At 37.2% G+C, this 14,554-nt stretch overlaps 1 protein-coding gene across 2 annotated transcripts in view; it reads right to left on the minus strand.

The window, feature by feature from the left end:
• Positions 1–13,855, minus strand: part of LOC122656359 (aspartokinase 2, chloroplastic-like) — a 33,164-nt gene extending 19,309 nt beyond the window's left edge. For both annotated transcript variants that reach the window (XM_043850839.1, XM_043850838.1), the window contains exons 1-4: positions 13,230–13,855; positions 13,064–13,146; positions 12,914–12,954; positions 6,555–6,709 (exon numbers count right to left, since the gene is read on the minus strand). In XM_043850839.1, coding sequence (XP_043706774.1) covers positions 6,555–6,709; positions 12,914–12,954; positions 13,064–13,146; positions 13,230–13,634 — 684 coding nt within the window. In that variant the 5' untranslated portion in view covers positions 13,635–13,855. The remainder of the gene's footprint in view (positions 1–6,554; positions 6,710–12,913; positions 12,955–13,063; positions 13,147–13,229) is intronic.
• Between the last annotated feature and the right edge of the window lie 699 nt (positions 13,856–14,554).

Raw genomic sequence — 14,554 nt, forward strand, 5'->3', positions numbered from 1 at the left:
ACTAGAAAACCTCAATTTTTTAGTAAAGTCATTTATTTTGCTACTACCAAGACTAGTTGCACAACTGTGGAGCATCCACCTTAACATTTGGGTGAATTTGAAGCATCATTTGAACAAATTTTCTCAAATTTCGAATTTTCCACATATAGTGCAGTTATGGACTTTGAGAAATTCTTCAGACAGAGGATGACATGGGTGCCTTATATCATAGGGTCCAAAACCAAGCTACCACTTTGAGTGTTCTTTTTCCAATCTAATGCTTCAAACATATGCAAACATGCTTAAACAATCCCTATTAATTGTCTATGATGACACTTTTCGATGATGGTGTACTATTAAAATGTATTTATTCATTCGTATTTCGTAATACATAATTCAATTGCTTTTATTGAATGCTGTGTCTTTTAGTACTAAATTATGTGTAGAACAGCTTATATAAGAGAAAGGATACCAAAACATACAACGTATGGTACCAACCTAGGGTCCAAAGCTAAACTACCATTTTGGGTACTATTTTACGATCTAAAGGATCAAATATGTGTAGATATGCTTAATTAGGGTTTCTTTGAGCCAAAATATGGCCATTTGACCACCGAAATGGCCAACCGAAAGATTTCAGTTGAATTTTGACAGAAATCCGAAATATTTTGGTTTCGGCTTGAGTCTGTACCCAGGTTGAAATTGAAATCTCTAACTATGCTTCTAAAAGCCCTAAGACCAAAGATCACTATCCAGAACTATCAGTCCACTTTGTGGATGTATATGTAATGTACACATCTCAAATTTTTGTATAAAGGCCAGAAAATTACTAGTTCGTCTTCCATAAACCTACATGATATGCTGGAAGAAGATATTATTGAGTGCAACAAGAAGAGTGCTTAGTTTGCAAATTAGGACCTAAAGTAGTTAAAAAAAAACCTTGCAGCAGCCGTGGTAGAAAACCTACCTAATTTGGAAATAGAACATTTCCAGAGATCTTCCCTATTTGTAAGCACAACATTAGACACAGATGCAACATAGCCATTGGGAAGCACATTTAACACAATTGGGAAAATTATCCTATGATGGTCAACCAGATTACAGATTAAATCATCCCGAGAAGGGTCCTAGTTAACATGTGTAAGGCTAAAAAGCCAGGAATGGATTTAACCCAAGGACCATTCCAAAAGAAAGTAGAACACCCATTTCCCACCTGAAGAAAGACCATTTGTTTTAGAGTGGGGAGCATATTGGCGATGCTATTCCAAGACCAAAAACCTTTTTTCCTCATAACTCTAGGATTGAAAATCGAAGAATTAGGGAAATATTTAGCGCTTAAAACCTTAGCCCAAAGGTCCTCAGATTAGACAAGAGCTATATTCCCAAGGAGGTAGTACACTTGTGGTACAAGAAGTAATTATTGCCTCCTCAGCTAAATGGTTTAACCTTTAAGTATCTCAATAATACATGAGGATGATCTTAGATCTATTTAAATGGGCATTAATCAAACAACAGCTACTTTGAAGATTGTTGGAACCGCTTCCTCTAAAAGGCCGACCTTGTAGGAAAGGAAGGAAACAATATGTATATCAAACAGGAGCTCTAACAAGGCGGACTATCCAAAGGAGGACATAGGTGGATAAATAATTCAACACCTACCCCTCCCAGGGGGACTCGAAATCGTGGCCCCTGCCTTCTCTGATACCATGTTGGCATAATCGTGGGTTAGAAAGAAAGAATGAGAGAAAATAATGTGTTATATTCATTGATAGGTAAACCACAAAGAGACTAAACTAGGCGATGTGGAACTAAAACCCACATAGCCCACTTACACTTAATAACATAAGAAAAATAAAACTATATAAAAAAGACCAGAATACCATACCGGATTACATATTCCAACACTCCCCCTCAAGCTGGATTATACAAATAAGTAAAAAAAGAAGATCCAGCTTGAACTAAAGAAAAAAGAACTACTAATAATGCTAACACTCCCCCTTAAGTTGGCGCATACAAGGTACTAATTCCCAACTTGAACAAAATGGGAAAAAACTAAGTTGCAACAAAATCCAGCTTGACAGATGAATGCAGCTCCCAAATAAACCTTCAAGAACTTGAAAAATAGATCTTCAAAACCTGGGCAAACTTGATCAGCATACTTTCACCAATCTTTAACAGTTGTCCAGTAATGAATCTCTAACTGATAATCTTGAAGATAAACAACTAAGGCAGCAAGCAGATGAATCAAGCAGCAGAAAAGATCAAACAGCGGAAAAAATCAACCCAACTGTAGAACCTCATATAGGCAGGCAATAGCCAAACATCTTCAATACTTTAATACTTCAATCTCCCCCTTACGACAAATTCAACCCAATAACAAAGTAAATACCCATTGGCAATGGTGAAAACTCTGATCTTCTATGTTTTGCACCAAGTGTTCCTGCAAATTCTGCTTCGACAATGTCTGCAGGTGTACTGTACATAATCCCCCCCTCACGTGTAGTACACGTGGACATAACAGTGATGATGTAAGAGATAGGGCAAAAACATAATATTTCAGAATTTTCCAAGAGGTGCTAAGGGTAATGGAAAAGGAAGAAATGACAAATTAGAGTTACCATCAACTTCCAAAGGGGTTATGGGTATATGCCAAAAGTATGTTTTGGGAGGTGGTGAAGTGAAAAGAACAATGGGATAATGAAGCATGGACAAAAACAATGCAACACAGTAATCTTCAACCTTTTTCAATCGATCAAACTAATTCCAAAACACCAATCTTCAATGATCAGATCTGAATTATAAAAAAACAGGTCTGATTTTTAGAAGGAGAAGGCACTATTCTTCAAAAACTTGATCGATCTTTACACAAGGAAGAACAAGTGTGCAAAACTCCAATTTATAAACTCCCACATGCTAAATAGAATTGACGAAGATATTTGGACAGCAATGGATGTAAGAAGCTTCAACAAAAAACTTGGATCAAATCTGAATTTATGAATAAGGCTAGGATCAAGCTCTCAAAGTAAGCCGGATATGAACCAAAAAAGCTTCACATAATTGAATAGGTCCGTAGTTGCAACCAATAACCTTGGAACACACTGTTGTAATCCTCAATAAGCTGATCTCCATGGTAGTAGATTTGAGTCTTCAATAATGAAAGAAATTCGATCTCCAATAATAGAATACTCAGTCTCAATAATAAGGCAGCAGTAACATGTCAACCAATCATGCTTACAGAAACCAATCAATAGAACCAACAAGGTAGGTAGTAAACCTCAAAAAGGCCCACCTTGTAGGAAAGGGAGGAAACAATATGTATATCAACAGGAGCTCTAACACGGCGGACTATCCAAAGGAGGACACGGGTGGATAAATAATTCAACACCTGCCCGCTCCAAGGGGGACTCGAAACCGTGACCCCTACCTGCTCTGATACCATGTTGGCAGAATCATGGGTTAGAAAGAGAGAATGAGAGAAAATAATGTGTTGTATTCATTGATAGGTAAACCCCTCTATTTATAATAGAGGAGAAATTACAAAGAGACTAAACTAGGCGATGTGGAACTAAAACCCACATAGTCCACTTACATTTAATAACATAAGAAGAATAAAACTACCCCAAAAAGACCAGAATACCCCCACGGTATTCTGGATAACATATTCCAACACTCCCCCTTAAGCTAGATTATACAAATAAGTAAAAAAAGAAGATCCAGCTTGAACTAAAGAAAAAAGAACTCCTAATAATGCTAACAAAGATGAAGGAAAAACATATAATGACCTAAGGGGAAGGAAAAACAAACAATGATCTTCAATTGATGTGTACTTTGCTTACATTTGGTAAACTAAGGGAGAGAACTACACTTCACTATGCTTAGTGAAGTAGAATGCTCACAATCAGCCACATGGTGCTATTCGTGTGAATGGGGACCACATGTGACATGCCTATCTTATTAGGAAAATTTCAGCTTAAAATGAATAGAAGTCTCAAAAAATTATTGTATTTTAGTAGGCAAAATATTACTGTCCTATGGATCTCTTACTTTTCCAAACCTCACAAGACACCTATTCTATCATAATGGATTTTATCTTCAGTAACATCTATAGGGGGTTGTCACTTAGTTCAATGTGAAGATGCTTCAACAACTTAAAAAATGGTTGAAGCTTCCCACATGATGCAAAGGATTTTCCCTACCATATAGAAAGCAGAATGAGTCTTGGCTCTAAGCTTGTGTCTTGTCAGAGTTTCATCTTGGACATCTGAAATGTCCATGCCCATAGAGAATCTCTCTAGCTTTGAGTACTCTAGTTTATGTGGTATGGAATAGAATAAGACCTACCACAGCTTAAGTTGGACCATCATCATGGATGGATATTTCAAAAGCCAGTGTTGATACTGCTCTCCCAATAGCTCGATCTGCCTGTGAATTTGGTTGTTTACTTGGTTGTTCACGAAAACACTTGTGAATGTATGAAATGCTTAACATGTGCATTCCAGTCATCTGTGCATCTGATATAGTAGCTCTAGTGATACAAAGATGTCTTAAGACATCTTGCCACATAGACATCCTAATGCTGTGAATTAAAGCAATTATTCTCTGATCACAAGTCTTACTTCAACTGAATGCTCTGCGTCACCACCCGAGGGTTTCTCAGATCATCGTCCATTGAAATACTTCCAGCAATCTGGAGGATCAAATTGCAGTTGCTCCTTTTCCATGCAGGTGAAAGAGATGATTTAACTAGTACAGTTTGCACTCAATAAGATATGTTTTAGCTCTTAGATTGAGATGTCTACCCAACCATAAGCTCCAAAAACCCATTGAGTCTATTTAGCTCCAAATCTTCTGCTTATAAGTCCAAGCATTGAAAGCTTATATACCCTTCCAAAAGATCCTCCACTCCCTATGGCAGAACCCATCCACCCAAAAAAAAATGAAACAAGTTCTCCATTAGAACACTCCTTGAAAAGTCTAGTGGAAGAAGCACTGTTTCCTCATAGCTGATGATCCCATATGGCAAGCATTTGGGAAGACAAAACCCCTTTCACCCAATTGGAAGCCTGACCAACAAAAAGAATGGCCTAGGAAGAGATCCCCTTTACCAAATTGTTGGCAAAGAGTGAGAAGTATGTATGGGTCTCTAAAGGTATTCAAATTTTACACTGAAACCAAGAGATCTCCAAACCGTCAAATTCCCTGACCCTAATTGGCTAGATTATTAATTGTTAGAATCTTGCTTTATACTAGTGCCCACTAGCAAACCAAATTAGTAAGATGGGTTTGCTGGATGAGTTCGGCCGGTGATAGACTTCATCTCTTTCAAGTTTCAACTAGTACATTGGAAGGGTCTCAAAAAGTCTACCACCTCGGCTCCCTACACCAAAGCAATTTATTGTCACGTGAGCTAGAAGTATGATAGTGGCATCCACATCCCAATTGTTGAGCTGTCTCCTAAGACAAGTTAACCATCCACTTTGGGGGCGCCATGACAAACCACACAATCACTAACTGGTTCCATATCTGTCGATTTTGTATATTCAGCGGGAGAATCTAGAGCTAAAGTTGAATATATGCAAACTACCCCTGCCAACCCAAAAAGTAATAAATAAATAAGTGTTGCTGCTTCTCACCTTAAAATTTTTTCTCATATAGGTCCCAATTCATCCCAAACTGATTTGTTCTAAGATTACATCTGAATCTGTGTTTTGCTACTCTCCTTGTGAGGATCTAACTCAAACACCAAGAACGAAAACAAAGGCATGGAGGATGATTGCACATTCAACACCCCCAGCAGGAAAAACCCTATGTTTGAAAGTTGATCCTGCAAACTGTTACCATCCCGGCACTAACAGTTTTGGATGCAAGAACTTATGGTCCATAGACCAGGGAAAGAAAATAAAGCAAAAAAAAAAACATCACATAAAGATTGCCAAAAAAAACCCACACCAGGTCAATTTTTTGGTTTTAAAACATCTCCCACCTCGGATCCAACAGATGCTTGTCCTTTTTTCCTGACGCCCCCTGCATGTGTGTGACACCTCAATTAACAGATCCACACAACAACCCAGGACTGGCTATGTAGGACCCTATAAGTTAACGAAATACAGCAGAGCATATTATAGTGTGCTTAGGACATATAAACCCAATAATGAAAAAATAAAACATAAGATATTGAGTCATATGGTGAATTGCAGTCTAATGCCATTTTACCTCTCCATTTCTAACTCACTGAGCAAACTGTGAAGTGATTCCTTTTGGAATTTCACATGCATCTATTTTATATAATTCACTGATATGACCCCAGATGAATAGGAGTAAAATGACTTTGTATCTTTTGTTCAATTGATAAACTGAGTAAATTGATGACCACAACAGTGGGGCCCTTCAAATGATAGCTATGCAGAAATCCACCATAACTTAACAATTTATGCATTCAGAACCCTAAACCACGAATCTACCAATTGTTTATCTTCAATGCAAAACTCACTTCACTAAACCATTAAACTTTATGAAGGCCATAAGAATCCAATTGCATCTATCTTAAAACAAGTAATAATCAGGAAAGAACATACTTGGCGGGCTTTAGCACCAATTTTATTTAAATATGCGGCAAATATCCTTGTGGACATGCACTCTCCAAATGACACTAAATAGTCCATTGTGCGGGGAGTCATCTCCTTCATCATAGCGATTCCCTTCAGAAGTTGCTCCATTTCTGCAAGGTGATCTGCAAATTTAACCCATGGGAAAAAAAACACAGCAGCATAAGGAACCACTATACTCAATTAATGGCTAAAAATGCGTAGGTGTGAAGGACCTAAGACAATAGAGGGTTATTTTAAAGGACTCCAATCCAAAGACTAGAAAAGATCATTTCCTGAACATAAAAAATATAACAGAGAACAATCCATCACGGAAACGAGAAAAATAGAGGCCATTAAAGGAAAAACGGATTCACAAATTCTACAGTAAATCATTAAAATGAGAACGACAGGACAGGAGATGGCTTTTAGCTATAGTCGATTATAGTGCAATTTTATTACTGCCTCTTTAAACATCCCTCTAGTCATAATGATTCCAACTTCATGCCACACAACTGTTTCATACTCGAGTTGGCATAAAACTAAGAATCAGAAGACCAATTAATTTAAGTTACCCATATTAAGGTCAAATTTGGGTACAATTCTAGGTTTGAAAACTCTCAATTTTGAGCCAATACTAGAATCTGAATTCTGGCTGGAATTCTCAGAATTGGAGAATCTCTAATTTTGAAAACTCTTAATTTCGAACCAACACTAGAACCTGAATTCTGTCTGGAATTCTCAGAATAGGAGAATCAAGTTTAGATGCACAATAGTCATACATTGGTTCTTAATCCAACGTGGGTCTCATTGACCATGGGATGGGATAGCAATTGTGCAAGCGATTCCCTAATTTGATAAAGGCCCACAGACCACATTGCAATCTTACTCCAACAGAATTATCCCAGATTGAAGATGGTCTGACAGAATTATGGGGCAATTATGGAATCATTCAGGAATCGGCCCTTGAGAATTGAACCAAACTTGCCATGCCATGACATCATGCATCAATTATAATTCTTGTCTACAATTGATAATAGAATTATCCATTGTGACATAAGTGACCTGCTAATTTGCTATTCTGAGCAGCATTGCAAATTATAATGCACCAAAACTAACACTGCTTTCCGTACTTGGTAAATTCAGATTCCCCATGAATTTGGATATGGACATTCAGGTATATTAATCTGTAAGAACCCAACATACACAACCCCCCACTTATATTTAGAAAATTTATATAATAATGATCACTGTCCTGGTATCTCTAGTCTCATATTTGATTTTTACTGTTCTTGGGAAATATGATCTTACCCATAAATAATTAAACTGTTCTTAATTTAGAGAAATGTCTGTATTCTCTAATAAGGTTGACTAATCAAATGATGTTATTTGTACATGAGACTTTTGCATTAAGTAGAGCATAAAACCAGCTTTCCACAAATCCAAGGTTGCATAAATCTGATTTATATTGAAGGAGTTATGTTCCAGTCAAACCTTATTTAGTGTGTGTGAATGCTATTAAAATCACCCTGAATGAATATAAATTTTTAGGCATCAAAACAAAAGATTATTTTGCCGCTGTATTGGTTTTTTGTGATGTTATATTATAATAAGATTTACGAAATTTTTAGATTTGAGGAAAGCCCTAGCATTTGAAAGCTGAAAAATTCGCCCCTAAAACAAAAAATTCGATTTTTGTTCTTGAACTGGAAAATTGACTTCTGGTCCTTTTGGAATTTGGATCTCTTACTATTTTTATTGGATTCAAATAGGGGATATTTTGTTTATTTATGAATAATATCTTAAGTAAATGGAATGATAATAATAAAGTCATATACTTAATGATGTTTGGCCTAAATTAGGGGTGTTTTTGGAATTACCCTAAGCCCAAGGGCATTTTAAGAACCCAAGGGGTACTTTGAGATACTTCTTTCTTGCAGGTCAGCTGTCTCCCAACCTAAAAAACGAAAGCCCTCATGCTTCTCCTCTAATAAATGAAGAAAACCCTCATTTCCTTCTTCGTTTTCTCTCCTCCTTCTCAACAGTCCTTCATCACAGTTCTATCCTCCGATCCTCCATTCCGCAGCAATGAAAAGGGATCTTCCTTCATTCCACAGCACCGAGACCTAGGATCTGGTTCCTTTGCTTCCCATTTCTGGTGCCGAAAATCAGTTTATAGACAAGTTCCAAAATCAATTTAAAGGGCTATATTACTGGGTTTGTTATTCTACTTGCAGTTGAGTTCTAATTAGACATTTTGAGCTTTTTGATGATTTTAAGTACCTAATCCACGTTCCGAAATTTGTTTATGAATAGCTAATCCATTTGTTAAAATCTAGGTTATTAAAGAGAATATTTTGTTTTATAAGTGCAGATTCTGGAAACTAGTTAGATCATGTCTATAAGACACAATTCAAGAGAATAATTTGTGCCTTTTTTTTAAGCCTGAAGTTTAATTCTATTTGTGAAACATCGTATTTGTTGGAATCATGAATTTGTTCTGTTTGATTATGGAAATCTCAATGAGAGTTTTGTCTGGACCTCATCCAATCTACCGGTTGAGGGTATATTTGGACCTCTTGCCATGTGGTGTTTGGACCTCATTTGAGACAACAGTGAGGGTATGTCTGGACCTTATCTGAGAGGTCAGTGAAGGTAAGTTGGACCCTTTGTCCAGCAATGGAATATTAGACCTCAGCAGATTTATCGGTTGAAGTTATGTTTGGAGCTCATATGAGACGTCAGTGAGGGCATGTTTGGACCTCAATTGGTTTACCATTTAGGGTATATTTGGACCCATCTGTCCAGCAGTGTGGATTTGAACCTCATCTGAGACGTCAGTAAGGGTATAACTGGACCCCAATTGATTTGTCAATTGGGGGTATATTTAATCCTCTGGCCAGGTGGTATATTTGGACCTCATTGAGTATTTTCAAATTGTTTGATTCTCTGGAAAGATATGCATAAGTGATATATCATCTACTAATTGGAATTTTTTAATCTCTGGAAAGATATGTATATGTGATAGATCATCTCCTTATTGGATTCCGAATCTTTGGAAATATGTGAATGTGTGTTAGATCTTTCCCCTTGTTGGAGTTCTCATTTTGGAAATACCCATTGAAATTGAATAATTGGAATTGTGTATAAAACCTCCCAAACTTGATTTTATTGTAGATCGACATATTTTATTTTAGGGGAAATTGCTCAGATCTACTAGTTAAGGAAATTAATTACAAGTTTAGTTGGTTTCAAATTTGTTTTACATTCACAAGTTTCAAATTTGAAAAGATTTACTTAATCCCCCAAAGTAGTTATTGCTTATGAGTACCAAGAAAAAAAAAAAAAATGATCTTCCAATCAATTCTCCCAAGTACCAAGTCCCAACCGTTCCAATATGCAAAAGAAAAAATAAAACAAAGAAGCGGGAAAGTGGGAAGAAGGGTAAGGGCACACAACACTCTCCTGAATTTATCTCTATAGCATAACTTTCTCCTAAAATAAAGGAGTTTCTTAAGATTTTATCTCACTTCTTTTTCTATTGTTTTTTTATGTCCGTTCCATTATGAAAAACAGTGGGGGAAAAAAAAAACAAATGAATTTATCTCCATAGCACAACTTTCCCCTAAAATAAAGGAGTTTCTTAGGATTTTATCTCACTTCTTTTTCTATTGTTTTTAATGTCCGTTTCATTATAGGAAGAAAAAAAAATGAATTTATCTCATATTTGACTGCTGGACTAAGTGGAAAGAAACGGGAAAGTGGGAAGAAGGCTTAAGCATTTACGGTGTGGCCTGGTTCAGTTTCGGAGTCACAAACCCCCAAACCGAAACATGATCCGATATGCTCATATCTGCTTCGATTGGTTCGGCTCAGTTTAGTCGGTCCGGATGCGAATACCTCTAAATGGATCGAATACGAATCGGATGTGGTCGGATCTGGATAATCCCTGTCCGGATACAAGTACCTCTAAATCGATACGGATGCAAATACCTCTAAATGGATTGAATATGAATCAGATTTGTCGGACCTGGATAATCCCTGTCCAGATATCTAATCGCATCGAACAGATTTTTTTTTATTTTTTTTTTCTGTTGGAGGGGTGGGAGGAGTGTTTGCTTCAAGTCCCTACTTTAAGTCACTAGCATATCACAAAATGATAGAAGAAAGTATAATTCAATTTCTGTTCATATAAATCTCCTTTATTTTAGGAGAGTGTTGTGCGCCCTTACCCTTCTTCCCACTTTCCTGCTTCTTTGGTTTTTTTTTTTTCTTTTACATCATGGAACGGTTGGAACTTGGGAGAATTGATGTTTGGGGTATTTTTGGAAGATCAGTTTTATTTTTTCTTGACTCATAAGCAATAACTACATTTGGGGGATTAGGTAAATCTTTTCAAATTAAACACTTGTGAATGTAAAATAAATTTGAAACCAACTAAACTTGTAATTAATTTCCTAACTAGTAGATCTGAGCAATTTCCCATTTATTTTATGGATTGTAATTAGTTAATTACTGATCTAGGTTTGCTCACTCCCATCGATATTGAATTTTCCAAATTAAGGGTTTCAACCTTTGAAGTGGCTAAAGCTTCTTTTCGGAGACTCCTTTTGGGGGTGTTGTTTTGATTTACGAAACTTAGGGAATTGAAAAATATTTCGTGTAATTTTGAAGGTAATGATTTTTATTTTTTTTGGGTGTGCCTGATGAGGCTATGACTGTATATTTTAAACTGGTCTCAAACATGTTATGTTGATGACTGTATATTTTAAACTGGTCTCAAACGTGTTATGTTGATCATGGTTGTATATGGATAGTATAATTAAATTTTATGCTTCCGCCATAGTTATTGATTAGGGTGCCACACCAATAGCTGTGGGCCCCACCTAGGGTAATTGAGGTGTGTCATAATCGAACTTCAAATTCAATGACATGATTATAAATCTGGTCAGGGAAAAAAGGTTGAAAGCAGATACTTTGGTTTAAGTATGATTTTTTTCTATAAAATCAGGAATAAAAATCCAGGAGTATAACCAGCAAGCAAGCGACATATAATAATCATACAGAAAATATCAACCATTAAGAGGAAAGAAACCTAGAAATCCACTAGCTACTAAGTAGCTTCAGATCATTGCAAACTAAGACATTAGCCTATTGACAAGGTACATTAACAATTTACAATGTATAAGAAGGTATAAACAGAAGAGTAAAGAAACCATCCAGTCAAGTTATCCAACTGATTATTTTCAGTTGTAAATTTTAGACCTGCCACGTAAAAGTGGAAAGAACTTCAAAACGAAAAATGTGGGGAGGTGAATCATCCATGATTTCTACTAGAGCAAACATTTAAGAAAAGGCATGAGAGGGACTGAAGGGGGGGGGGCTTTCTCTGATTTTAATAGTTTTGTTTTTGCCTGATTCTGTTGGGTTTCTTTCTCTGGTTTTAATAATCCTGAAGATATTGTGCTAAAAAAGAAACAGATGCAAAAGAGAAAAAGGAAAAGAGAGAGCTGACAGAGACCCGGGGGACCCTGACCTTATTCTGGTAGCTGCATAGGACTATAGGTTGTGCAGACAAATACTGAAGTCTCAGTGTGGCTTATGTCACTACTTACTAAACTGTAAAACATGACTAATGTCCTCGGTATACTAACCTCTCTGCAGTTTCTAGAGTTGAAGGCTGGAACTAGGGTTCAAGTCAAACTCGGAACAAGATGATTCTCTTATTATGTATAGCTTCACAGTTCAACCATGGCAACAGAACAATTTCCATCAATCCTAAGCTTTCTCTGAAAGCTGTAGGTAATGGCGGAAACTTCTCCACTCTTTCAGCAAGGGGAAAGAGACAAAAGGATTCCCCATTATTTGAACATAGTAACAAGTATTACAAATAATTAATTTACAGTTTAAGAAGGTTGCTAACTTTTCCTAATTTTTTACTTAGGTGGGCAAAGTTATGATCTGTTTTCTTTTTAGTACACTACAGACACTAAGACATCTCAAATCAGCAACTAGATCAAAGGGGATGAATAGTCAGTGATTACACAACACCCCGACATGTATTCTATCTCAGAGATTAAACAACTGAGTCCAAGAACTACCAGAGGATGCAAGACCCTCATGTATGTGTCATCACTATGAACCCAAAATTAAGGTAGCATACATAAAATGAAACATGGCTTGTCTCAAGCATAAACTGTGTACCATACAAGATCCTCCTGGCTATTGTAAAAAGGCATTAAATGGAGCAGCAAAAGAATAGACCATATTCTACAATTATATAATTCTGAATCGATTACTGATTAAATGAAAAAAAAAAAATTGCCACAAAGCACCATAAAGGTACTTACCAGAAAGAGTAGATCTATGCACTCCAAGCTCATTAACCGTTCTGAACAAGGCAAAAGCATTAAAACCAAAAGTAAAAAAATAGTTCCTAAGAAAGTGAGGGGGGTTAAGCCTTAAAGATCAGAAAAAGGAATTCAAAGAGATTTTCGTACCTAAGATGAAGTTCTTTTATAAAGCTCAACTCATCAATTTCAGAGACATTAGAGACGCCACAACTAACAGCCTTTTCACCGGCCTAAAACCCAACCATTTGATTTATCATGAGCCCCCTCCAAGAAACAAAATAAGCAGCAGCTACAATAAGAGACTCGTTCGTACCAGTAGAAGATGGTTAGTTGTCTTTCCCATTGCAGAGAGAACAATGATAGGAATTTCTTGGGGAAAGCTGAGAATGAGCTCAGCAACCTCCTTCATTCTCTCAGCGGAGGCCACCGAAGAACCGCCAAACTTCATGACGCAAGTAAACTTCCCGGCATTTCCATCAGAGCAGGGTTTCACCGTGTGCTCATTGTAAATCGCAGCTGCTAAACCTGCGTCGCAACTGATTTTCAAAGCATTCCTTCTAGACGCACCTTCAAACATTTGACATAAAAGGCCCGAAGTCGAAGCCACGAAAGCCGCAAATTTAAGGCGGCATGATGAGATAGACAAGAAATGTGAGGAGCTCCTTTCAAGTCCGGCACAAGGAATCCTAACAGCAGCACAATGCAATGATGCCGCCATGTTTGAGCAGTTCAAAGTTCAAACAATGGTGAATAACGTCAGTCACAAAAACCTCGCAGATCTGGTTAGTTCGACAAATTGAGGAAACCTAGGGTTTATCAGCAGCCATGAAAGAAAACACAAGAGACGGAGGGACACTGCTATGAAAGGAAACTACAAAGATCTCTTCTGACAAGATTCTCCGGCGAGATTATATTCGTCCTCTGGGATCAGTAGGCTACCTCAACATGAACATTTCACAACTGATTTCAAACTTCCCGCACGTGATGAATATACACCAAGAACAAAAAGAAAAGAAGATACAAAGGTTAAATGCAATTAATTATAACTACCATAAAACCTCAATGGAAACCAAAAAACAAAAAATCTTCAAAGAACCTACGGAAGTACGAGAAGGAAAAAGGTATAGACACAGAGACGAAATTCAGAAAAGAAACAGAGGGAAAACGGACTTAATTATAGAAACAGGCACTGGAAGACAGAAAAAATGGTAAAATCGGACGGAGTAGCTACCGAAGTACATAGAAACGGAGAGTACGGAGAAGCGAGGCAAGAACACAAATCTCTCGTTTCGTTTCCTTCAGGAGCTCTGCCCCTTTGTTTGAGCTAAGAGGTCTGAACGAATGCTAAAACGGGAGGCGCGGAGGACGCGTTACACAGGAGAACGAAATTGTGACAAAAAACTAAAGTATATATACACTGCATCCGTCGGGGTTTAGAAAATGGAAATGGAGGGATGGGTTTCCTTTTCAGCTTTTCTATTTTTGTGTTTGTTTTGGCGGCTATTCAGTCAGCGTGGCAGCGTGTGTAGGCGTTAGATCTCTTTTGAGTTGGACGGTTGAGATCCGATGGATGCAACCAAACAGTAACGAATTGTAGAGGAACCCTTTATTTTCGTTTCTTTTACGACGGATGTAGGG

This window comes from Telopea speciosissima, chromosome 3 (assembly GCF_018873765.1).
Source record: "Telopea speciosissima isolate NSW1024214 ecotype Mountain lineage chromosome 3, Tspe_v1, whole genome shotgun sequence".
NCBI classification, from domain to species: domain Eukaryota; kingdom Viridiplantae; phylum Streptophyta; class Magnoliopsida; order Proteales; family Proteaceae; genus Telopea; species Telopea speciosissima.